Below are 25285 nucleotides of genomic sequence, written 5' to 3'. Positions count from 1 at the left end.
ACAACAAATATTAAGAAAATCCCGTCAGGGATTTTCTATTTATACTCAATCCGAAATCGTAATGTTAAACTCTATGGAGCTTAACATTATGAGGTGGAAACATTTTCGCGACCAAGGGGGTACACTTTTTTCACAGCCTAACTTTACAGCACTAGCAAAGGTTGAAAAGGTATAGTATCTCATTTCTCGTAGTGTAAGGTTAACTTGGCCTTTTTGTATAGGTTTTAAAAATAAATATTTTAAACCACGCGCTAGCTCACGCGCCAGCACGCGCTGCATTTCAATTAAAGTTTCAATTCAAATCTCGCGCTTAATTTCACCATTTTGATTCTCTAATTAAGTTCACGTGATTTTTTAAAACTCTTTGGGCCTAATTTTTGTCTTTGTAAGCCTAACGTTAAATGATCACAAAGAAATAGTTGAAGAATTTTTATAATTTTCACATGGTTTCAACGAATATTTAGCATAGTGTGTTTTTATACAGTGCATTGTATTATCCGACCATTCCAATATCCGAATGCAAGTTACGATTTAGTGAAATACTATATAATTAGTCTTAAAAAATTGGACGAATGAGTTTCACTATTCCAGAACTAATTTATTCCCAAATAACGTTTCTCCCCAAAAAGGGACAGATATTATACAAAAACGAGTTTTGCTTCGCAGTCCTTAAAAAACTGCATTTATACACAATCCGCGGCACTTTTTCAAACCCACAAAGGGCCAGAAATTAGAAATTATTTTATGTATTGCAATTTGAAATTAAGTTTAATCAATATGAGAAATTTGGTTTTAATTGCGTAGTTCAAACATTTGTTATGATTAGAAATTTTACAACAAAAACGGGTATAAATGCGGCGTTTCGGAACAAAGAGCTAAATCAAGGACTATTATGACTCGAGTTCGAATTGAAGTTTAAAACTTATACAAGATGTAACAACACACATATGAACCCCTTTTCTGAATGTATGATAAATGTCTGAAATACGACACTGCTTTTAAAACCACAAATCAGAATGAGGGACCTCATTTTAGGAGTAGTAAAGCAGGAGTAGTAAAGCGACATTTTACTCGAAATAAGTGTTCTTATCTCTTCCACCCTGAAAAACTAAAATGTTAAAAGCTCATTTTCTATTTTTTCGCTCTAATTATTTGACAGGGATAAGTTTTTAGGGGAACAGATTCTATATAATTTCATACGTGAAAATCTAAGCTCCCTTTATCTCGAAACGCCGCATTTATACCCGTTTTTGTTGTAAAATTTCTAATCATAACAAATGTTTGAACTACGCAATTAAAACCAAATTTCTCATATTGATTAAACTTAATTTCAAATCGCAATACATAAAATAATTTCTAATTTCTGGCCCTTTGTGGGTTTGAAAAAGTGCCGCGGATTGTGTATAAATGCAGTTTTTTAAGGACTGCGAAGCAAAACTCGTTTTTGTATAATCTTAAACTATATTTAAAATGAAATTATTCCACCATTCTGTTGTGTTCAGGTTCTCACGGATTGTAACTGGACTCACTCAAGTTAAAACAATTAGTTAAAATAAACCTCAGTACTTTATTCGCTTTGGTCCCATTGAACCGAATTCCCATTCGACAGAAGGGGGGTTTTTTGGGGGTCCCATTCGACCGAACGTAGCCAAAGGTGCGATTTTATTATAGTCCCATTGGACCGAAATTCTATTGAACTGGAAGAAGACATACTGTGTGGTTTTGCATTAAATATATTTTTAATTTCACAACTTATTGTTGTTAAAATAAATGTGAGTTGAAAATGTATTACTGCACTTATTTTAACTACGTTTTAATTACGGCGAACCTCACCTACCCTAGCCTAACCTAACCTAACCTAACCTAACCAAACGTAACCTAACCTAACCTAACCTAACCCAACCCAACCTTGTTTGGAGGTAAAAAGATTATTTATATGAGTATTAAAAGCCCGCCTCTTACCACGAACAATTTATTAGCAATAATAGAAATATTTTGGAAAAGATGTCAGATAATTAATTGGAGAATATTTTGGAAAAGGTGGCTGCTAATTAATAGGAGAATATTTTGGAAAAGGTGGCAGCTAATTAATGGGAAAATCTTTTGGAAAAGGTGGCAGCTAATTAAGAGAATATTTTAGAAAAGGTGGTAGCTAATTAAAAGGAGAATATTTTGGAAAATGTGGTAGCTAATTAGTAAGAGAATGTTTTGGAAAAGGTGGTAGCTAATTAATAGGAGAATATTTTGAAAAAGGTGGGAGCTATTTAATAGGAAAATCTTTTGGAAAAGGTGGCAGCTAATTAATAAGAGAATGTTTTGGAAAAGGTGGTAGCTATTTAATGGGAGAATATTTTGAAAAAGGTGTCAACGTTTTATTGGAACCAAACCTAACCTAACCTAACCAAACCTAAGCTAACCTAAGCTAACCTAACGTAAGCTAACCTAACCTAAGCTAACCTAACCTAACCTAACCTAACCTAACCTAACCTAAGCTAACCTAACCTAACCTAACCCACCCGAAACCAAAATATTAAAATTTTAATTTAAAATTTAAAGACATTGCTGGAACTACCATTTAGACTGTACTTCATTTTAAGCACAATTTGTTTATTAATTCTATATATCTCTTGCCTTGAAAGGAATGAAAGTGAGCGTTTTAATTAGTATCACGAAACATTTACTTTTAATATTACTAACATACCTTTCGGAGATTCGAACCAACAACCTATCGCTTCGCAGTCCAACATCGTATCCACTACACCACCGAATCGCTGACGGCTACAGTGTTTCAAGTTATATTCATGTATTTTTAGGGGCATATTCGGACGATTGGGATTTCGGTCCATCGGGAATATAGCCATTGGGCTGGAAATCTAAAATCATTGCGGGATATTCGGTCTAATGGGATTTCGGTCCATTGGGAATTCGGTTGAAAGGAACGATACCCTTTATTCAGGTTAAAATCCTACAACCGACTCCTAGTCCCAGCCGTAGCTGTCTGTCTTCCCACCAGGGTTGGAAATAAGACAGGTTTACAAGTCCAAAACCAGTTTATTAATTGGTCGGACCAGTTTATTTATTCCAAAACCTGGGGTGAGTGGTCCCAGGGACCACTTTATTAATTATCGTTTTTGGAAAAAATAGACGGTGGGACCAGATTAATAATTCGGGGTTCCTTATTAGAATTTTTCAAGCTCAACGCATTTCTACCAATTTTACTCTTATGTAGTTAGTACTCCTTGGTTACAACTTCCCTACAAATGTTTTGTAGTCTATTGACTATTGATCTTGACTAGTGACTATTCTAGAATGAGTCTCTTGTAGTCGACAGCCTAGACGATACTCAGTACTAGTTGTCAGTGGTTGCATTAGGCAGTACTGTATGGTCACATTACAGGATTTTGATCTGGCTTACTGATAGCGAGAGAAGATATTGTCACCGAATTCATGTAAAATGCAATAAGGAATAAGGATAGTTCAGAAAAGGATGAAGAACTTCAAATATCATTAGACATGTTGATTGATATTTAGTGGCAACTAGTTGAAAAATTGTGATAAGAAATAAAAGTTAACTGTTTTTAATTTTGATACGCTACTTTATCCTACAGTAAAAAATTCAAAATCAATTAGAATTTTCAGCTTCTTTACTTTTGTGTCTTTACGTGTTTTTTATTCTCACCATTTTAGAAATTTAATTTATAGTGGGACCGGTAGAATAATAATTAATGCGAGGGTCACTGGTCCCAAGGACCAGTTTAATAATGCCAACATGAGGGGTCACTGGTCCCGAGGACCACTAACAAAATTCAGTTTATTTCCAACCCTGCTTCCCACGACCCCGTCTCCCCTAGATCCACTTCCACGGTTCAGTTCAGTTCCTTACATTAGCGACCCCTGGTATAGTTTTATAGGGTCACGAAATGGCGCGTACTTTGATCGCGTTATGTTACACATTCTAATTCATCAAAATTGATGATCTTAGTGATGGGTTTTATTAACTGGGTTTTTAGTGGGTTTTTTATGGTGGGTAAAACCCAATAAAACCCGCGGCTTTTTTGGGCTGGGTTTTTAATTCGAACTCTGGTTTTACCAAGCCACTGACGTCACAATTGAGATAGCTCTATTCCTCAACTCCATTTTATGAATACAGCAAAACGCTTCATTCCTAATTACGAGGCCGTCTTCGATACTTTTTTAGTAAGATAGCAGTAAAAATAGCAGTATTCTTTCTAGACTGAAAAGCATGGCCCCAGACACAGAGAAAAAAAGCTATAGCGATGATGGAGAAAATACTATGGACTACTCATGAGGCCTAATTCAGATATTGAGTAATCACGGTATAGATTTACTGTTTAAATTATTCATCATTGCGCAGCGTTATTAGCTCATACTGCTAATATTCATGGCAAGTTTCCGAATTCAGAACTAGCAATGAGGGTAAAATCTCACATGCGTGTCTTTTCAAGGTAGAAAGACAATAAAATAGCTATATTTGGGAAAAGGCGGCAGTTTATTCGGTTGATCATAATAAAAACAGGAACATACCCGCTTATGTTTGTTCTGTAAAGCCCAGTCACGAAGGAAAATGCTGAATTATTGTTTAACTAAATCCATGTATTATACAAAAACGAGTTTTGCTTCGCAGTCCTTAAAAAACTGCATTTATACACAATCCGCGGCACTTTTTCAAACCCACAAAGGGCCAGAAATTAGAAATTATTTTATGTATTTAATCGATATGAGAAATTTGGTTTTAATTGCGTAGTTCAAACATTTGTTATGATTAGAAATTTTACAACAAAAACGGGTATAAATGCGGCGTTTCGGAACAAAGAGCTAAATCAAGGACGATTATGACTCGAGTTTGAATTGAAGTTTAAAACTTATACAAGATGTAACAACACACATATGAACACCTTTTCTGAATGTATGATAAATGTCTGAAATACGACACTGCTTTTAAAACCACAAATCAGAATGAGGGACCTCATTTTAGTAGTAGTAAAGCGACATTTTACTCGAAATAAGTGTTCTTATCTCTTCCTCCCAGAAAAATTAAAATGTTAAAAGCTCATTTTCTATTTTTTCGCCTTAATTATTTGACAGGGATAAGTTTTTAGGGGAACAGATTCTATATAATTTCATACGTGAAAATCTAAGCTCGCTTTATCTCGAAACGCCGCATTTATACCCGTTTTTGTTGTAAAATTTCTAATCATAACAAATGTTTGAACTACGCAATTAAAACCAAATTTCTCATATCGATTAAATACATAAAATAATTTCTAATTTCTGGCCCTTTGTGGGTTTGAAAAAGTGCCGCGGATTGTGTATAAATGCAGTTTTTTAAGGACTGCGAAGCAAAACTCGTTTTTGTATAATATCTGTCCCTTTTTGGGGAGAAACGTTATTTGGGAATAAATTAGTTCTGGAATAGTGAAACTCATTCGTCCAATTTTTTAAGACTAATTATATAGTATTTCACTAAATCGTAACTTACATTCGGAAATTGGAATGGTCGGATAATACAATGCACTGTATAAAAACACACTATGCAAAATATTCGTTGAAACCATGTGAAAATTATAAAAGTTCTCCAACTATTTCTTTGTGATCATTTAACCTAGGCTTACAAAGACAAAAAATAGGCCCAAAGAGTTTTAAAAAAAAATCACGTGAACTTATTTAGAGAATCAAAATGGTGAAATTAAGCGCGAGATTTGAATTGAAACTTTAATTGAAATGCAGCGCGTGCTGGCGCGTGAGCTAGCGCGTGGTTTAAAATATTTTTTTTTTAAAACCTATACAAAAAAGGCCAAGTTAACCTTACACTACGAGAATTGAGATACTATACCTTTTCAGCCTTTGCTAGTGCTGTAAAGTTAGGCTGTGAAAAAAGTGTACCCCCTTGGTCGCGAAAATTTTTCCACCTCATAATGTTAAGCTCCATAGAGTTTAACATTACAATTTCGGATTGAGTATAAATAGAAAATCCCTGACGGGATTTTCTTAATTACATTTTCATGTTCATATTACACCATATTTTCCCGGCTCCTTTCCCATGATTACATTTCACTTCTGGTAAAAACCCTATTAATTGTATCATCCTCCTTCTTATCATTCTTTTTTACGAGTTCCCTATTCTTTACTGTTAATACGATTAGTCGGCACAATGTAGCAATTCATACCATTTTCTCCATCATAGGTTTTGCCACGGATGTGTATTGTAGAAGGAGTAGAGACTAGGCGGCCCTAGACATAAGCGTACTAGTGCTCCGCGCACAATTTTCACGCATACCGAGCCTATGTAAACAATCTCTGACGTCACGTGTTTTAAAGAAGGCGTCGTTTTCTTCTTTCCCGGCTTAATTCTTTGAAGATTTTCCATATTATAGTTAATATAAATAGAAATAATAGAAAAAATAAAAATTTTAAGTAAGATTTGCAAACGCTTGAGAAACTCCCGTCACTCGGACTCGATACACAAAAGACCGAGGCTTAACCCTCCTGAACGTTCGTAGCTCGCGGCCATCTTTATTGTTTACATGGGCTCGCCAAGGTTTGGAGGGAGGGTCAAAATTCAAACCCTCTTTTTATGGACAAATAAGGTCTAGCTTTTTTTAGTAGAGGGGAAGCTACGAGTCTCTACTCCTTCTACAATACAGCTCCGTGGTTTTGCTTTTCCGCGTAGGGGAAATACTACTATGTTTACTACTATCCTACTAAAAAATTTCCTACTATGGAAAACGGCCTCTAAAATAGGAATCATTATCATACCTAAGACCATTAAACACAGATGGGCTAGAATGATAAGCTAAAACCCGTATCTTGAAATTTCAGCGCGTATCGTCGCCCCTAGCGGGAGACTCCCGAAACATTTCAAGGCACCTTTGTGACCTTTATTATGTCGTCTGCTCTGTTGAATTTTTATGATGAGTGTCACTATTCTCACCCCCCGGGTAGAAATAGGAAGCCTATTCCTACCCCGGGTGAAAATAGCGTAGAGGCTATATCCACCCTACCACGTGACTAAGAATTGAGGTAAGGGCTGCGGTAGGGTGAAAATAGCTTGGCTGCTATTTTTACACCGCCCGGTGAAGTCTACCCCGGGTGAACATAGCGTCGAGGCTATATCCACCCTACCGCGTGACTAAGAATTTAAGTAAGGACCGCGGTAGGGTGAAAATAGCTTGGCTGCTATTTTCACCGCCCGGTGAAGTCTACCCCGGGTGAACATAGCGTAGATTTTATTTCCACCCTACCACGTGACTAAGAATTTAAGTAAGGGCCGCGGGAGGGTGAAAATAGCTTGGGCGCTATTTTCAAAGCCCAGTGAAGTCTACCCCGGGTTAACATAGCTTCCAGGCTATTTCCACCCTACCATGTGACTAACCCTTGTTTTATGTATTTTCCAAAAGTACGCCATACATTTAAAGTAGGCCTGTGCGAGTCCAGTTTTTTGGGGTTCGAGTCGAGTCTCGAGTCCTTAAAAAAGCTCTTATAGAATCTCGAGTCGAGTCTTTTAATTGGCATCGAGTCCTCGAGTCCTTAAGTAAGCTTAAGAACGAGGTTTCAAGTCCAGTGTCGAGTCCTGATAAATTATATCAAGTCCCACTCGAATTATAATAAATTAATTTCAAACAAGGATAAATTTTACTCACAAAGTATAAATCTCACGACGAAAATGACGCGCAGAAACAATAATTTTAACTTTTGGTTTTGGTTTGCTTAACTCCTTTAGCTGAAGTCAAATTTTTGTCCAATCACCGGCCTATTCTAAACTTTAACGAGATTAAACCCCACTAGATGCGGCGCTCTGCTTAAAATTCCGGGTCACAAAGTAAATATTTTTGGACTTGATAAGGCGTCAAGTCTCGGTTCGAGTCCTCCTCGAGTCCAATAGTGAAGATTTTTAAGGACTCGAAATGATTTTCAAGTCCTAAAATTTTGGTTCTCGAGTCGAGTACTCGACTCGAGACTCGATCGAGTACTCGCACAGGCCTGATTTAAACATTACGCACTGTATGGAAATTATTACGAGAAGTTTACAAAACATGTAAATAACGCTAGAAAACCTAAAACAACTTGGACCATAAGCTATTTTTGGACACCATAGGTTAACTTTAGACCACGTTAGGATTATTTTGGACACTAATATCATTTCGGTAAAAACTTGCTTTTATAATTAAACCATAGAAACTGTTCATGTTGGGAGAACTTTTGAATACATAAAAAGATCCTTATATACACATATAAAGTTATTGGATGTTTCACTGTTCTGTTTTGGAATGAGTTGAAAACACTTTTTTTGATGATGCCAATAGAGTAATGACCCTGTACATATGAACGTCATATCATCTATATTTTTACTCATTGTTACAGGGTTCATACAACTTTTGGAAAACAAATTTCCCTGAGATTTCCAGGTTTTTCCCCATATACTTCCCTGAAATTTCCAGGTTTTTCCCGTATATGGAGTATCCTACGAGCAAATGTTAACGAAGGAGGGGGGGGGGCAAATATGACTATAACATACTCAAAGGACATCCCCGTATCTCAAATATAATCAGAGTTATGAGCCTCCAAAGTATAGTGTAATGTTAATTCTATGGAGGGGATGTTTATGAACATTTTGCTAAATTAGTTAAAGGAAAAATATTCTCGGCCACATGGGGTCACGTGGGAGTGCGGTCACGTGGTAGGGTAGGAATAGTAGTCAGACTATTTTCACCCGGGAGGGGGGTGAGAATAGCGTATAAGCTATTTTCACCCGGGGGGGAGAATAGCGCGTAGGCTATTTCCACCCGGGGGTGAGAATAGACACTCTCTTTTATGATTGTACGGTCTAGGCACGGTTAGGTTTTTCCTCTCCGCATTTTCGCCTTTTATGTTCGTTTTCTTAAAGTAATTTAAAGAATTAGTTTGGGTATTTAAGATGCCAAGCAAAAGGTGCGTTTTTGGAGTTTGTAAAAATGATCAACGTTATTCTGATAAATCCCATATGAAAGGCATTACTTTCTACACAATACCAAACCCCAAATATCAACTTTCTAAAAGTGAGCTATGGCTTAAGGCTTGTATAGTAATTCTTATACCTATTTAAATAAAAAATATAATTGAAAGTAACTTACATTCAACTAAACACTTTCTCTAACTAAGGTTACGTTCTAACCTAACATAGACTTTCGAGCTTTAACGGGCCTAATGTCGTCTGCTATTTCACGCGCCTGTTTGTTTGATTGGATATAGTTTCAATATTGGTCGCGGCGTGGCGCTAGAGAGACGATTCCCACAAGGAACCACCCGCCCTATCCCCATTCCAGTCCATCTGTGTTTAATGGTCTTAGATCATACCTAACGGCTTATAAATTATTTACTCTCCTTAGTCTGCTAGTATTTTTATTTTTTAAAATAGCAAGAGAGAATTAATTCGTTTCAAGATATATTAGTTTCGATAGGTTTGGATCCGTTTCATGCCTTTCTGACATCCAAGTTGCATTATATTCATAACTTACCAGCTTAAACGTTCGACCATAACACGACAATCCTTCACGACATCCATCATACTTTGTACAGTTTCCCTGTTAAGATAACATATGAAACATTTTAATAGTAATAAAAATAGGGCCATAACTTAGTATCACTAATATACATTCTTACTTACCAGTCAGGGCTGAAAACCGCTGAATGCTGATTGAAGTTTAGAACTTGATTTATGAGCAGTGAACACTTTTCCGGAAAACGCTATTTGAAACAAAATTTTTTTTTTACCCCAAATTCTAAAATAGTAGAAATCCTCCTATGCGTCGTCTGCTAAAACATGATTTTAACGACTTTTGGCTTCGGCTAAGACTCTTCGTGGTAAAATAGTGAGTTTCGGCAGAAAATTGTGATGTAAAATTTAAAAATGCGAAAACTCCAATCATAGCCCACTTGATCACGCTGGCTGCACGCGCTCTAGAAGCCCGTCCAAACGATTTTTTTACATGTTAACTCGCGCACGCGGCGCGTCACATGGTTCGGTCTAAACTTTCAAACCCGTCTGGTTTTAACATGGGCTTCCATGGGAGGGGACCAGTTTTATCAACGTTTTGGCCCAAATAGTGCATCCACTAGTTCAAATCTCTTGAATTTTTAATGAGACGTGTATTGAAAAATTTGATATTATCCTGTAAAATTTAAAGTCTTCAGCTATAATAGTTTTTTTTATAAAAAATAAAAATCATCACATAGTCGAGAAATTGAAGGATTAAGGATTTGACCGTTAGCTTATCATCTAGAGGCGGATATACCCTTTTTAAGCAATTTTTAAGAATAGCCCCTGCTCGTATTTTTTTTTCCGATGTAGTTTGAAAATATGGTGTTAAAATTTTTCGGCGCAAATAAAGAGATGTTTAAAATAAATTGATTTTAAGGGTGGCAGTTTCAACCAAACCTAACCTAACCGAACGTAAATTTGGGCAACTATGTGATGATTTTTTTTTATAAAAAAAACTATTATAGCTGAAGACTTTAAATTTTACAGGATAATATCAAACCTTTCAATACACGTCTCATTAAAAATTCAAGAGATTTGAACCAGTGGATGCACTATTTGAGAGAAAATGGTCGATAAAACCATTAGGCTTTACACATGAAGTACGTAACATGTGCCTGAGAGAGCTACACGATATTCTCTAAGCTCCAAGGAAAGAACCTCCCCTTACGCGGAGGGAAATAGTTCAGTAACGCGGCTCCTTCGGATTCATCCGGTCCTTCCGCCTAAAGAACCGATTTACCACGTACCTAAATTCGAGAACTACTATAAAGACTAAGTAGGGTGTCTAAAATATTCTTTAGATAAAACTAATCACAATGCCAAAGATTATTTGGGAGTAAGGCGTTAAAATGTTATAAAACTTGGTAGCTTTTGCTTGGACTATTTAGGACGCCGTGCATCTGTTTTTTAACGATAGCCGCTGATATCTAGCCAAGGCGTAGTGTAGTTTTCGTGTCTAATTTTATTCATGGAGCTATTTTTCTGTTGAAATTAAAGTAAATCTTATCTAGTTGAAGACTTAGTAAATGTCTCAAAAATTTCGAAACTTAAGCTTTAAAACGTTAAATATTTTATAACGACTACCGAACGATACAGCAAATTCGCCTTCCGGGCTTCCCGGTTATGTCGACGGCGAGGTCGAGTCGAGGTCTCATGCAAGAAAATAGTAATAGCCGTCGCCGATTGGTCTGGCATTAAAGAGGTTATCTATGGTTAGGGGGCTAATGATTGGTTAAAAGCATTTTTGTTCGTCTGCTTAGTATTTACTTCGGGAATATCATGAAATCCATGGCCAAAGCTATGTAAAAGTGGGACTTACGTACTTTATGAGTGAAGCATAATCCGCTTTTGATAAAACTGGTCCCCTTCCATAGACGCCCATGTTAAAACCAGACGGGTTTGAATCTTAGACCGAACCTATGTTATTTTCATTCTTAGGGTCGATTGAGGGGGCTTCTAGAGCACGTGCAGCCAGCGTGATCAAGTGGGCTATGCTCCAATAAACGTCGCAATTAAAGTAGGTTATTTAAATCCGTATCAGAAACTAAATAAACCTAACTAAACTACCCTCCCTCTTTACAACTTAGTTACATTCTTACTTACCAGTCCGAGCTGATATGAAGTTACGATGAATGCATTTCTGGGTAACACTATTTTACCCTAAATTTAGTTTTGCCGAACTTTTACTGAATTACCCCGAATTCTAAAATAGTAGAAATCCTCCTATGCGTCGTCTGCTAAAACATTTAAGATTAATAATAATAATAATAAAGTTTATTGACGGGTAAAAAGAAAGCCAGAGGCTTATTGTGGCCTGACTCAGGTACAAACAAATTGGAAAAAAAGTAATAATAATAATAATAATAAATTAGAACGGAGCAAATGATTTAAACAAATGAAATAAAAAAAGAAAAAAACCAAATTAATATTAAAAAACAAAACAAAATTTAAAGAAACAGAACAAATTAAGACAAAATAAAAACAAAAAACCAAATGAATATTGAAAAAAAAACAAAACAAAATTTAAAGAAACAGAACAAAATAAGACAAAATAAAAACAAAACACATAAAAAAAGCAATGACGCAACTCAGTGGACGAATTTGTCCAACCGAGCCTTGAACGCATGGACAGACGAGTTCCTCTTCACCTCACTAGGGAGACCATTCCACAAGTTAATAACCCGTTGCGTGAAAAAGACACGCCGAGGCAGGGACGTACAGCGGGACTTGGAAAGAGTGGGCGCTCTCCTTCCAGTCCAGCGAACGGTAAAAAATGCGGTGCCCTCCACGTCGTAGTGGCCATGGACCAATTTGAAGGTTTCCACCAAATCCTGACGCAGCCGCCTATCAGCTAGGGACATAAGGCCCAGCCGTCTGAGGCGCTCCGGATAGGGCAAAGTTCGCAGGCCAGAAACAAGTTTTGTGGCCCTGCGCTGGACCCGTTCAACATTCTCAATGTCCCTGACGAGGTGGGGAAACCATATGCTTGAACAGTAGTCAAGATGAGGGCGGATGTAAGTTCTATACAGGACGCCAAATAACCGGACGCTAAAATGCGAAAAGGAGCGCTTTAAAATGTAAAGAGCACGGGAGCCACGGGCCGCCGCCACCCTACTATGGGTATCCCCCAGCATACCACCAGCCGACATAACCCCGAGGTCCCTCACAACAGACTGAGCCTCAATAGGCCTACCCGCCAAACGGTACTGAAAGCGAGGGTTATTTCTTCCGCAATGCAGGACCACGGATTTGGTGGGGTTGAAGCTCATGCCGTTTGAGCTGGCCCACACCTCGAGAGCATCCACGTCCCGCTGCAGTGCGAGAGAGTCGGCGGGCGTGCGAATGCCGCGCCCAACCTTGGAATCGTCCGCAAACAGGCTCACAAACGAGTGTGGGATAGCACGCGGGAGGTCGTTGATATAAACAATAAAGAGCGTGGGCCTCAGTACCGAACCCTGACGCACACCACTAGCCACTTCACACCACGAGGAGTAAAAACCCCGAAGTGCCACGCGCTGAAGCCGATTTCGGAGGAAGGCCGCAATCCAGGTCACAAGCGTGAAGGGTACGCCAAGCCATTCTAGTTTCCGAAGTAACAACGAATGCGGGACCGTATCAAAAGCCTTGCGCAAATCAAGGTAGATTAAGTCGACCGAGGCTCCCGAATCGAGGCAGCGGGAGGCGTTCTCAAGGGTGCTTAAAAAGTTTGTGAAACACGACCGTTTCATCAAAAAACCGTGTTGGTCAGGCGTAAAGAAATTCCGGGCCGTTAGGAAGGAGACAAGAGCATCCTGGACATAGAGCTCCAATTGTTTACACTGTCAACAGGTCAAGCTAATTCCCCGAAAATTCGTGACCGAGCAGGAAGAGGGTGTCTTCTTGATGGCCGTAATGTTCGCCCTCCTCCAAATAGCAGGAACGACACCCGACAAAATTTACCGTTGAAATATGGCCAACAGGGGCGCAGCCAAAATCGTGGCACCCTCGCGCAAGAGCCGCGGATGAAGATCATCCGGGCCAGGAGATTTGTCGAGCCGCAAACGTCGCAAGTAGCGGTGAACCTCCACATAGGACAAACCAAAATCTGAGGGCTCCATTTCTACTTGGAGCGCGGTCTCGTCAGAAGCGACTCGTGACATAAAGTCCCCAAGATAAACCGTCTCCTCGTGGGGTTCCGGAATAAAGACCGACCGGAAATAAACGTTGAGGGTGTTGTAATTTTAATTAATCACGTGATTGTACCATTAGTATATGATATGGCCACTAGGGGCACACGAGATAAAAGAGAGATGACCCGCATAGATCGGGTCACTCTTGGATGGACAGTCGGGAACTATTGAACTAATAAAGCTTTTAAACTAACCTTATGGAGTCGTTAATAAACGGGAACACAACATGGTGATAGAGGTGGGATACGGAAAGACCCTCTCCCTCTAGAGACTACACGAACTGCACGCGTACATCGCAAGCGACGCTAACCCTAACCAGCAGACGAACCTGCAGACGACAGAAAGATTCTCCGAACGCCGTAAACTCGCCTCGGTAATATGACGTCATTCAAGAGTCCCGCGCAATTCGTGCCCGGCCAGGATCCCGCTTCTGCGTGGAAGGAATATAAGGACGGATACGAAATATACGCTATCGCAGCCAAACAAAATCAGGAATCCGTCGAGATACAACGATCCACATTTCTTCATATATTAGGCCCCGTGGGACGCCGAATCTATAACACTCTACACATCGCAGAGGTGGGCAATGACAGAACGGTAAAAGTAATAATGTCTGCTTTCGACAACTATTACAAGCCTTACAAGAATCTCCTATATTCTCGATACCTATTTTTGACAACAACACAACACGAGACTCAAACGTTCGACGATTTTTTTACTGACCTGAGGGCCAAGGCCCAAGACTGTGGGCTTTCAACGCTGACGGATACTCTAACAATGACACTCATTGTCGTGGGGATTCGCGACGAAAAATTACGGAAAGAACTGTTAGCGAAGCCAAATCTAACCCTTAGCGCCGCAGTAACACTTTGCCAGGCTGAAGAAACATCAAGCATACAAGCAGGAATCATGGGATCAGCCAACAAGATCCAGATTAATCCTCCAGCAGCAGCACAGGTAGATGCCATGAGGCGGAAAAAATTCCAAAGATTTTCCGAGCGACAGAATAACCATGACCCATCAACACAACAACCTTATCACCAACAAACACGGGCACACCGGAACCATCAACCTAGGCGGAGTTACTACAATCCCCCTCAACCGCTACCTCGGGAAGAAAGCAACCGTTCACTACAGCAACGTACTCACCAGAATGCAAGTTGCCCCAATTGTGGGACTTTTCACATAGGACGGCCATGTCCCGCTCGTTATGAAGAATGCCTAGCCTGCCACAACAAAGGACACTGGCGTGTCAAATGAAGGAATACACATGCACTTTTTGAAACACATCCGAACCAAACTGAATACGGAATTACTGACGTACTGGAGGAAGTTCAAGATGATGATGCCGAAACTCCAGACACGAATCCTAGCGACAACTACGAGCAACTAGCTTATCTCAGCTATGGCCTGACCCTTCACACCAACCAGCTTCAAACAATTCCCACGCCTGAGGAATACAATGATAAAGAGGACGAGATCTTCGATCAACTATACCTCCTCGACCATTTGACGACTTTCAAGCTGGACACGGGCTCGCAGGTCAATATTATCACAAAAACCATGTACGACTCAATACCATCACGGTTTCCGCTTCGACATCCTACACATACGGTCACGACATATGCTGGCCACACTGTACCAATCATCGGCATCGTAGATCTGCACTGCACTTCCCATGCTGCAGCTGGAATATTCCCGTTCTACGTCTCAGCCGAAGAACGCACCCCCATATTAGGCGCCGCAGCCTCACTCCAATTGGGACTCATAGAACATCATAGTCAACCGATAGGACCTCCACCGCGAAAGATCAATGCCATGCACACTACTACGCACGCGGCTTCCTCATCAGGACTCACGACGATTTCCCCGGAACAACTTATCCAACAATACCATACGGTATTCGGAGAAATCGGGAAAATACCAGGAACTTACTCGATACAACTGCAGCAGGGGGCAGTACCCTCCATCGCGTCGGCACACAAGATCCCAATTGCCTTTCAAACACCAGTAAGGAAGGAACTGGATAGACTTTTACAAAATGGCGTTATAGTTCCAGTTTGGGAAGCAGTCGACTGGGTTCATCCGATGATTGTAGTTCCAAAAGCTGGGGACGAAGTACGAATCTGCCTTGATCCCAGAAGATTAAACAAGGCCATAAAAAGGACACCCTACTCGGTTCCCACCTCGCAAGAAATCTTCGCAACTTTAAAGGGAACAAAAGTCTTCACAGTTCTGAACGTTCAAAGCGCCTTCTGGCAAATCGAGCTAAACGAGCCCAGCTCAAAACTATGCACATTCGCGACACCCGAGGGTCAATACCGATTCCTACGACTACCTACGGGGATTGCCACCAGATCTGAGGCTTGCCAGGCTGCATTACAACGAATATATCCCAAATCAGAATTTCCGGAGATACATATCTCCACGGACGACTTCCTAATCGCTACCAAGGACATGGAATCCCACAAAGTCGTGCTCAAAAGGATCCTAGAGAAAGCCCTGCAAACAGGGCTCCGCTTCAGCAGGAAGAAATTCAATTAGCCCTCTCGGAAACTACATACATAGGACACACTCTGACACCGGCAGGGGTGAAAGTGGACCCACAGAAGATTCGGGCCATCACTTCACTGCCACCACCAAGTGATAAACCCGCATTGCAAAACTTCTTGGGCATGGTCTGCGACACGCATTCTCCGACCTGCGACACGCATTCTCCGACCTGTGACAGACAACGCCGACCTGGAACCCGCAATAACAAATTCCCATCTCAACCTTTCAACATATGCAAAATTTATAAATCCATGGCCAAGACAACAACAGCTACACCAACACAAACACCACGGGAAAACATACAACAAGAATTGGATCAGGAACCACCACTACAACAGGCGGGGACAGTAGAAACCAGGAACCCCCTAAGCCACGACACACTACAAGCGACGAGAGAAGCTGATCCGACGAAGGATTTTACAATCCACGACAAAATCCAAAAACCAGACAAGCCTCTTCCACCAGCTTTTCCAACAACACGCGCATTGGGACCTGCAAACGATCCACCTTTCACCACATGCAAAATTTATAAATCCATGGCCAAGACAACAGCAGCTACACCAACACAAACACCACGGGAAAACATTCAACAAGAATTGGACCGAGAACCACCACTACAACAGGCGGGGACAGTAGAAACCAGGAACTCCAGAAGCCACGATACACTACAACCGACGAGAGAAGCTGACCCGACGAAGTATTTTACAATCCACGATAAAATCCAAAAACCAGACAAGCCTCTTCCACCAGCTTTTCCAACAACACGCGCAAACGATCCTGCAAGACTACTCAATAATGTGCGACTCCAGAGACACACTATGAGAAACGGACGTATAACGCTTCCACCTACGCGCAACAAACACTAGCCGATCGAACTTTTCATTGTAATTAGATTTTAATTATTGTAAAAAAAAGGAAGATGTTGTAATTTTAATTAATCACGTGATTGTACCATTAGTATATGATATGGCCACTAGAGGCACACGAGATAAAAGAGAGATGACCCGCATAGATCGGGTCACTCTTGGATGGACAGTCGGGAACTATTGAACTAATAAAGCTTTTAAACTAACCTTATGGAGTCGTTAATAAACGGGAACACAACAGAGGGCCACAACAATCTCAGCGGGGTCCCGAAGCGTAACGCCAGCAGAGTCGTTGACAACCGAAAGATGAGCTCTGGGGTTCAGCGAGCGTGAGACGTGGGAGTAAAGAGCCTTTGGATTGACGGGAATCTCAGCGACCAGTCGAGATTCATACCGGAACTTAGCGGAACGTATGTCGCGTAAGAACATTACGCGCGTGCAAACACATTACATTTGGCTTTGGCTTTTAGGGGTATAATAGTGGGTTTCGGCACAAAATTATGGGGTAAAAACTAAATGCGAAAACTCCAATAAACGTCGCAATTAAAGTAGGTTATATAATCAAGGATGATAGGGGGTGGATACGAATTCTGAGAGAAATACACGCCGTAACTTCGTAAACGATTGGGTCTGGTGGGACGCTATAAATGGGGGAGGAATACTCGGGACAAAAGGCAGGTGGGCTACCTCAGAACTAGACCCTATTTAGCGCCATCGTGTTGGCCTAATTTTGCATACATATTGCCAAAGTTATTTTAAATTTTTTTTCTCGGAAATAAAATTTGCAATTGAAACATTAAATTTTATATAGAGTTAATATTTAATAATTATTGTTTCGAAAATTGTTGCTAAAATAATAACGCACGTAGATGACGCTGCAATAGGGAAACGCTGGGGGGCAGAATAAAGTATAAATGGAATAAAGTATAGCGGGAATAAGGTATAATAACGATCTGGAATAAAATATAACTGGAATAGTGTATAACGTCGTATTTGAAAACTGGAATAAGGTATAACTGTCCAATACTGGAATGAAGTATAACTGGACTAGCCTATAACCGCGAAATTCTATACCGGAATAAGGTATAACCGGATTAATGTATAATGGACGTACGTATAACGCCAAGTTTGACAACTGGAATAGCGTATACCGGACTAATATATAATGGACGTAAGTATAACGCCAAGTCTCACAACTGGAATAACGTATAACTATCGTAGACTCTGTATAAAATTTTAATTGAAAAAGCATAATACCAAATTAAAAACATTGGTAAAAAATAAAAACATCTGCAGTTATGGGTTGAAAGTCCTGTAAGCTGCTGAGGCGAGGGTCCTGCAATATGGGCACTTCCTATTTTGCACATCATAATTCATGATCCTGTCTTTACATCTTTCGCAGGCGCAAGTATGGCTACATGGAACAAACACAGTATTTCTTCTATTTACCATGCATAGCGTGCACAAATTGCCTACTTCTGGGACCTGGATTCGACCGACGGCTGGGGCCGGATCTCGGTCAACTCCGGGTGCCTGGTCTAGAACTGGAACGAAGGCCGGGGCTGGGTCGACATAAAGTACCGGCGCTGGACCGGGGAGTGGGGCAAGAACTGGACGAATAGGGTTGGCCGCAGCTGGATGGACTAGACCGATGTTTGCCGGGGCTGGACCGACTGCTGCCGCCGCTGGTTGCGCATGTATAACACCTGGAATCGGCACTGTGGGACGGTCCAATTCTGCAAATACGTGACTTGCCACGCGTAGAAATTCCCTGACGGTGTACCTATTTTGCTCCAATTTTTCGTTACAGCTAACAATTCTTTTGTCATTAGACAAATGTTTTTTTTCCGTGGCCTTGCAATCTGGGCTCCGTTGTCCAGTCTTGCGTACTTCTTTTTGTAAATACTTTCAACATCTTTAAGTCGATCTAAAGTGACCAATAAAAAAGTACAGGAAAGTTCGTTTGAGCCATGGAATTAGGTTGATTTCTAAATCCCAATTTAACAGCTTCCTTAATGGGCAAGGAAAATGGGTGATACCATGTAAAATTTCCATAGAAGCTTTCCAAGAGGTGACAATTAAGATATCAGAATTTAGAACAAAAATTTTTTATTTCCCAGCTGAACCTAATTTCTGACCTACCACCCCTTTGCAATTTAGAAATAGTCTTAAAATTATTTGATGGAATGGAGTAGCAGAATTTTGACTCACCCAAAAAGAAGAAAACATTTGGGTGAATAGCGCCTACTCTCCTGTTTAATTGGTTATGAAAACTCTCAACGTTATTATTCGTTCTTCGATGTTGACCATGAACAGATATGACGTTGGGTCCATAACCAATAAGCCATGTCGTCGTGAAGTATGCCATTAACGGGTTCAAACGAGCTATTTCCCTGTCTTCTCGTTCTGCCTGGTGTATCTCGTACCTTAGAGTGCGCTCGCCTTCCCAAATTCGGTTTGATGGCAGCAAAGCCACCGCCATCATCATTCGTACAATTTTTTTCGCAACGTCATTGGTTGTGTACAAGTCTCGCAACCCCAGACTAACAACGTTTTTCCAAATAGCCTAAATAACAATATCACACTCTTAAAAATCAATATGCAAAATTTTATCACCAAGGGATCACCAGCTTTTATTATAGCTGGGTTTTTTCTAAGGCGCTGGTTGAGGGTGCGGGTGCCAGAAAATTAAATATCGCCTAAAAAAGATACTCCACACGCCAAACGGCGCCTTTGAAAACCCGCTTGTACACATTTGATATATATATTGAGAAATGGATATACCTGGGTTGAAAAAAACAACCAGAAATTTCCATAGCCGGTGGGAATACGTTTCTGAATGCCGTCATCGTGGCTCGCTCAAAGTCGGATAAAACGAGGGTTGGTAAAAAATCGGGAAATTTCTGCCTTAACCTCCTTAAGATGGTTTCATACGCTGTAATCGTTCGTCTAGTCATCAAAGCATACGCCATAGGAAAGGTCTAAAATAGTTTTAATTTTTTATACATTTAGAACACATTATAAAGCTCGGCCTATAAGCATTCTAAGTATTTACAAAAGAACGGTTCTCTGTAAGGATGTAAATGATTAAATGACTTACGGAATCAAACGCAACAACATGGATAGTGAACAACTGGTCGAACATTCTCGGGACGACTTTAAAAGTTCCATCAGCGTGTATTACAGTTATTCTTCTCAGTATGTCGTTCGTAAATACCGGAGATAGAAACAAAAGTGTTCCTCCCGCATCACCACCGGGGTTTAAAAACGAATCGTAAAACAGTTCTCCACTCTTTGACAAGGAATAAAATGGAGAGTTTTCCACCGCCCCGGCCAACTGATTGGGTGTTCTTATACCATTTGGCACTAATTTCCGTCTTCTTTTGTGCATTCCGCTTTCATCTGATACAAAACCGACAGTATCTACATTTGGATATCTATAATTATACAAACTTATATATATATAATTATTCTTTATTTATATTCAAAGTTGATCACAAACATCTTAAAGCGTAATGTGTTCAATAAATAAAACTATTACTAACCTCTCACTAACGCTGTCAAAAAGTGACCTCACGGCGGTTGGAGATTGGGTCGCTTCGTTTTTAAGATCAGATTTGAATCGCGCGGTCGTCTTCTAAATGATTATGACCTTTTGTAACTTGGAAGTTACCATCACCTTGCATGGCCCTTGCCCCACACTGCGGACTATTTGTGCACACGAGATACACTTTACCGTATTTTTGATTGTTTTTGCGATATTGAAAATTATTGTGAATGTAAATTTGAGACTTTTTCCTCAACCCTTCAATCACTTCCATAACTTTAGTGTAAAAGCAAGTGTAAGGAATAATGATTGTGGTTTCTAAGCTGTCGCGCAACTGTTATGCCAATGATTGGGAGCAAGATTGCAAGAAAGCATTTTTTTGTCTATTGTAGTCAGTAGACTAAATAAAATAAGCCAACAAGTTTAAAAATATTGAAAAAATATTTTTTGTTCCTTGCCAAATTAGTCTAGTCTACTGACAACTAGGCCTATAGATCTTAAAAAATATTTTCTTGCAATCCTGCTCTCAATTGATAAAAAAAGCATTCAAAAGAATTAAAAAGTATGACTAGACAAAAAATATTTTTTAAGATCTATAGGCCTAGTTGTCAGTAGAGACTAGACAATTTTGGCAAGGTACAAAAAATATTTTTTCAATATTTTTTAACTTGTTGGCTTATCTTATTTAGTCTACTGACTACAATAGACAAAAAATGCTTTCTTGCAATCTTGCTCCCAATCATTGGCATAACAGCTGCGCGACAGCTTAGAAACCACAATCATTATTACACTTGCTTTTACACTAAAGTTATGGAAGTGATTGAAGGGTTGAGGAATAACTCTCAAATTTACATTCACAATAATTTTCAATATCGCAAAAACAATAAAAAAAACGGTAAAGTGTATCTCGTGTGCACAAATAGTCCGCAGTGTGGGGCAAGGGCCATACAAGGTGATGGTAACTTCCAAGTTACAAAAGGTCATAATCATTTAGAAGACGACCGCGCGATTCAAATCTGATCTTAAAAACGAAGCGACCCAATCTCCAACCGCCGTGAGGTCACTTTTTGACAGCGTTAGTGAGAGGTTAGTAATAGTTTTATTTATTGAACACATTACGCTTTAAGATGTTTGTGATCAACTTTGAATATAAATAAAGAATAATTATATATATATAAGTTTGTATAATTATAGATATCCAAATGTAGATACTGTCGGTTTTGTATCAGATGAAAGCGGAATGCACAAAAGAAGACGGAAATTAGTGCCAAATGGTATAAGAACACCCAATCAGTTGGCCGGGGCGGTGGAAAACTCTCCATTTTATTCCTTGTCAAAGAGTGGAGAACTGTTTTACGATTCGTTTTTAAACCCCGGTGGTGATGCGGGAGGAACACTTTTGTTTCTATCTCCGGTATTTACGAACGACATACTGAGAAGAATAACTGTAATACACGCTGATGGAACTTTTAAAGTCGTCCCGAGAATGTTCGACCAGTTGTTCACTATCCATGTTGTTGCGTTTGATTCCGTAAGTCATTTAATCATTTACATCCTTACAGAGAACCGTTCTTTTGTAAATACTTAGAATGCTTATAGGCCGAGCTTTATAATGTGTTCTAAATGTATAAAAAATTAAAACTATTTTAGACCTTTCCTATGGCGTATGCTTTGATGACTAGACGAACGATTACAGCGTATGAAACCATCTTAAGGAGGTTAAGGCAGAAATTTCCCGATTTTTTACCAACCCTCGTTTTATCCGACTTTGAGCGAGCCACGATGACGGCATTCAGAAACGTATTCCCACCGGCTATGGAAATTTCTGGTTGTTTTTTTCAACCCAGGTATATCAATTTCACAATATATATATCAAATGTGTACAAGCGGGTTTTCAAAGGCGCCGTTTGGCGTGTGGAGTATCTTTTTTAGGCGATATTTAATTTTCTGGCACCCGCACCCTCAACCAGCGCCTTAGAAAAAACCCAGCTATAATAAAAGCTGGTGATCCCTTGGTGATAAAATTTTGCATATTGATTTTTAAGAGTGTGATATTGTTATTTAGGCTATTTGGAAAAACGTTGTTAGTCTGGGGTTGCGAGACTTGTACACAACCAATGACGTTGCGAAAAAAATTGTACGAATGATGATGGCGGTGGCTTTGCTGCCATCAAACCGAATTTGGGAAGGCGAGCGCACTCTAAGGTACGAGATACACCAGGCAGAACGAGAAGACAGGGAAATAGCTCGTTTGAACCCGTTAATGGCATACTTCACGACGACATGGCTTATTGGTTATGGACCCAACGTCATATCTGTTCATGGTCAACATCGAAGAACGAATAATAACGTTGAGAGTTTTCATAACCAATTAAACAGGAGAGTAGGCGCTATTCACCCAAATGTTTTCTTCTTTTTGGGTGAGTCAAAATTCTGCTACTCCATTCCATCAAATAATTTTAAGACTATTTCTAAATTGCAAAGGGGTGGTAGGTCAGAAATTAGGTTCAGCTGGGAAATAAAAAATTTTTGTTCTAAATTCTGATATCTTAATTGTCACCTCTTGGAAAGCTTCTATGGAAATTTTACATGGTATCACCCATTTTCCTTGCCCATTAAGGAAGCTGTTAAATTGGGATTTAGAAATCAACCTAATTCCATGGCTCAAACGAACTTTCCTGTACTTTTTTATTGGTCACTTTAGATCGACTTAAAGATGTTGAAAGTATTTACAAAAAGAAGTACGCAAGACTGGACAACGGAGCCCAGATTGCAAGGCCACGGAAAAAAAACATTTGTCTAATGACAAAAGAATTGTTAGCTGTAACGAAAAATTGGAGCAAAATAGGTACACCGTCAGGGAATTTCTACGCGTGGCAAGTCACGTATTTGCAGAATTGGACCGTCCCACAGTGCCGATTCCAGGTGTTATACATGCGCAACCAGCGGCGGCAGCAGTCGGTCCAGCCCCGGCAAACATCGGTCTAGTCCATCCAGCTGCGGCCAACCCTATTCGTCCAGTTCTTGCCCCACTCCCCGGTCCAGCGCCGGTACTTGATGTCGACCCAGCCCCGCCATCGTTCCAGTTCTAGACCAGGCACCCGGAGTTGACCGAGATCCGGCCCCAGCCGTCGGTCGAATCCAGGTCCCAGAAGTAGGCAATTTGTGCACGGTATGCATGGTAAATAGAAGAAATACTGTGTTTGTTCCATGTAGCCATACTTGCGCCTGCGAAAGATGTAAAGACAGGATCATGAATTATGATGTGCAAAATAGGAAGTGCCCATATTGCAGGACCCTCGCCTCAGCAGCTTACAGGACTTTCAACCCATAACTGCAGATGTTTTTATTTTTTACCAATGTTTTTAATTTGGTATTATGCTTTTTCAATTAAAATTTTATACAGAGTCTACGATAGTTATACGTTATTCCAGTTGTGAGACTTGGCGTTATACTTACATCCATTATATATTAGTCCGGTATACGTTATTCCAGTTGTGAGACTTGGCGTTATACTTACATCCATTATATATTAGTCCGGTATACGCTATTCCAGTTGTCAAACTTGGCGTTATACGTACGTCCATTATACATTAATCCGGTTATACCTTATTCCGGTATAGAATTTCGCGGTTATAGGCTAGTCCAGTTATACTTTATTCCAGTATTGGACAGTTATACCTTATTCCAGTTTTCAAATACGACGTTATACACTATTCCAGTTATATTTTATTCCAGTTCGTTATAATACCTTATTACAGTTATACCTTTTTTTCTACTATTAATTAGCTGCCACCTTTTCCAAAACATTCTTCTACTAATTAGCTGCCACCTTTTCCAAAACATTCTACTAATTAGCTGCCACCTTTTCAAAAATATTCTCCTATTAATTTCTGACACATTTTCCAAAATATTTCTATTATGTTGGTGCAAGGATGGTGCACATGGAATATGATTTTAATTTTCCATTTCGGATACGTGGGGGGCTGTCATTTCGTCAGCCCTTCAAAATCTTTAATGAAGTAGAGGCGAACCGTAGTGGTGCAAGCTAAGTTAAGGGTGGTGCATGATGGTGCATGCTTGGTGCAATTGATCCATGTATGTTTGGTGGCGATTTGAGCACCTGGGGGGCCAAGTTAATGGACGTCGCCTTTTCCAAAATATTGATGTTTATCTTCATTGTTGTTAGGTTATGTTTTTTTTATGTTAGGAGGCGGTTATACACTTCAAGTAAGTGTCTCCATTATGGAATAAGAAACAAATAAAACCATCAAATTCTACTCTGAGTCTTTTTTGGGTATGTTATATAACGTTAATGGTAAGAGGAGAACTGGGAATTGGGTTGACTGAGGTTTGTGTAAATGGGAATTGGGGATATTAAATTGGGTGAAATGTGGGGTAACCTGATAACGGTACCCAATCCCCACTTAGAGACTCTGAGTAAAAAAAATACTCTTTCCTGAAGCATAATAGGCAAAACTCGCACACTAATATTGGCAGTTTGGCACGTGTAGGCAGGCAAAGAGAAACATTTTTACAAGGTTTGCTTTCCGCAATAAATGATCACCAAGAAATTTTAAATATTCTAAAGCACCAAACGGTGGAACTACTG

The 25285-nt window shown here is 39.8% G+C and overlaps 5 protein-coding genes and 1 long non-coding RNA gene across 9 annotated transcripts in view; 2 read left to right on the top strand and 4 right to left on the bottom strand.

The window, feature by feature from the left end:
- LOC149621005 (uncharacterized) overlaps positions 1–11716 on the bottom strand; it is a 43519-nt gene extending 31803 nt beyond the window's left edge. Inside the window, exons 1-3 of the mRNA XM_089854669.1 lie at positions 11642–11716; positions 9665–9744; positions 9516–9581 (exon numbers count right to left, since the gene is read on the bottom strand). Coding sequence (XP_089710795.1) covers positions 9516–9565 — 50 coding nt within the window. The 5' untranslated portion in view covers positions 9566–9581; positions 9665–9744; positions 11642–11716. The remainder of the gene's footprint in view (positions 1–9515; positions 9582–9664; positions 9745–11641) is intronic.
- Positions 11717–18344: 6628 nt separating this feature from the next.
- On the bottom strand, positions 18345–19494 carry LOC149621004 (uncharacterized). 2 transcript variants are annotated; one of them, XR_016375186.1, is made up of 3 exons: positions 19338–19494; positions 18603–19053; positions 18345–18540 (listed from the first exon to the last, which is right to left on the bottom strand). XR_016375186.1 is itself a non-coding variant. In XM_089854136.1 (2 exons), the coding sequence occupies exons 1-2, from the start codon at positions 19492–19494 to the stop codon at positions 18770–18772; spliced, it is 441 nt and encodes a 146-aa protein (XP_089710262.1). In that variant the 3' UTR covers positions 18345–18769. The 2 variants fall into 2 exon arrangements, 1 of the variants encoding a protein (XP_089710262.1); XM_089854136.1 differs by having other exon boundaries at positions 18345–19053.
- A 116-nt stretch (positions 19495–19610) lies between these two features.
- On the bottom strand, positions 19611–21166 carry LOC149621003 (uncharacterized). Its single transcript, XM_089854668.1, has 3 exons — positions 20227–21166; positions 19911–20107; positions 19611–19692 (listed from the first exon to the last, which is right to left on the bottom strand). The coding sequence occupies exons 1-3, from the start codon at positions 20515–20517 to the stop codon at positions 19611–19613; spliced, it is 570 nt and encodes a 189-aa protein (XP_089710794.1). The 5' UTR covers positions 20518–21166.
- A 414-nt stretch (positions 21167–21580) lies between these two features.
- On the top strand, positions 21581–22605 carry LOC149621002 (uncharacterized). The gene is made up of 3 exons (XM_089854667.1): positions 21581–21759; positions 21868–22204; positions 22324–22605. Exons 2-3 carry the CDS (start codon positions 21914–21916, stop codon positions 22603–22605), a joined length of 573 nt encoding a protein of 190 aa, XP_089710793.1. The 5' UTR covers positions 21581–21759; positions 21868–21913.
- A 3-nt stretch (positions 22606–22608) lies between these two features.
- Positions 22609–24085, top strand: LOC149621001 (uncharacterized). Of its 3 annotated transcripts, XR_016375291.1 has the most exons (3): positions 22937–23093; positions 23378–23827; positions 23890–24085. XR_016375291.1 is itself a non-coding variant. In XM_089854791.1 (2 exons), exons 1-2 carry the CDS (start codon positions 22937–22939, stop codon positions 23659–23661), a joined length of 441 nt encoding a protein of 146 aa, XP_089710917.1. In that variant the 3' UTR covers positions 23662–24085. The 3 variants fall into 3 exon arrangements, 1 of the variants encoding a protein (XP_089710917.1); XR_016375292.1 differs by lacking the exon at positions 22937–23093 and adding an exon at positions 22609–22878 and having other exon boundaries at positions 23378–24085; XM_089854791.1 differs by having other exon boundaries at positions 23378–24085.
- LOC149621000 (uncharacterized) lies at positions 23683–24503 on the bottom strand. Its single transcript, XR_016375293.1, has 2 exons — positions 24194–24503; positions 23683–23901 (listed from the first exon to the last, which is right to left on the bottom strand). It is a non-coding gene; the product is annotated as an uncharacterized LOC149621000 (long non-coding RNA).
- Positions 24504–25285: the final 782 nt, after the last annotated feature.

The sequence above is a fragment of the Phalangium opilio genome, unplaced genomic scaffold, assembly GCF_054372755.1.
Source record: "Phalangium opilio isolate 3A_F unplaced genomic scaffold, DU_Popi_V2 ptg000209l_1, whole genome shotgun sequence".
In the NCBI taxonomy this organism is placed as follows: Eukaryota; Metazoa; Arthropoda; class Arachnida; order Opiliones; family Phalangiidae; genus Phalangium; species Phalangium opilio.
Note: the sequence above shows the minus strand (reverse complement) of the source record. Positions and strands in the feature narration are given on the sequence as shown.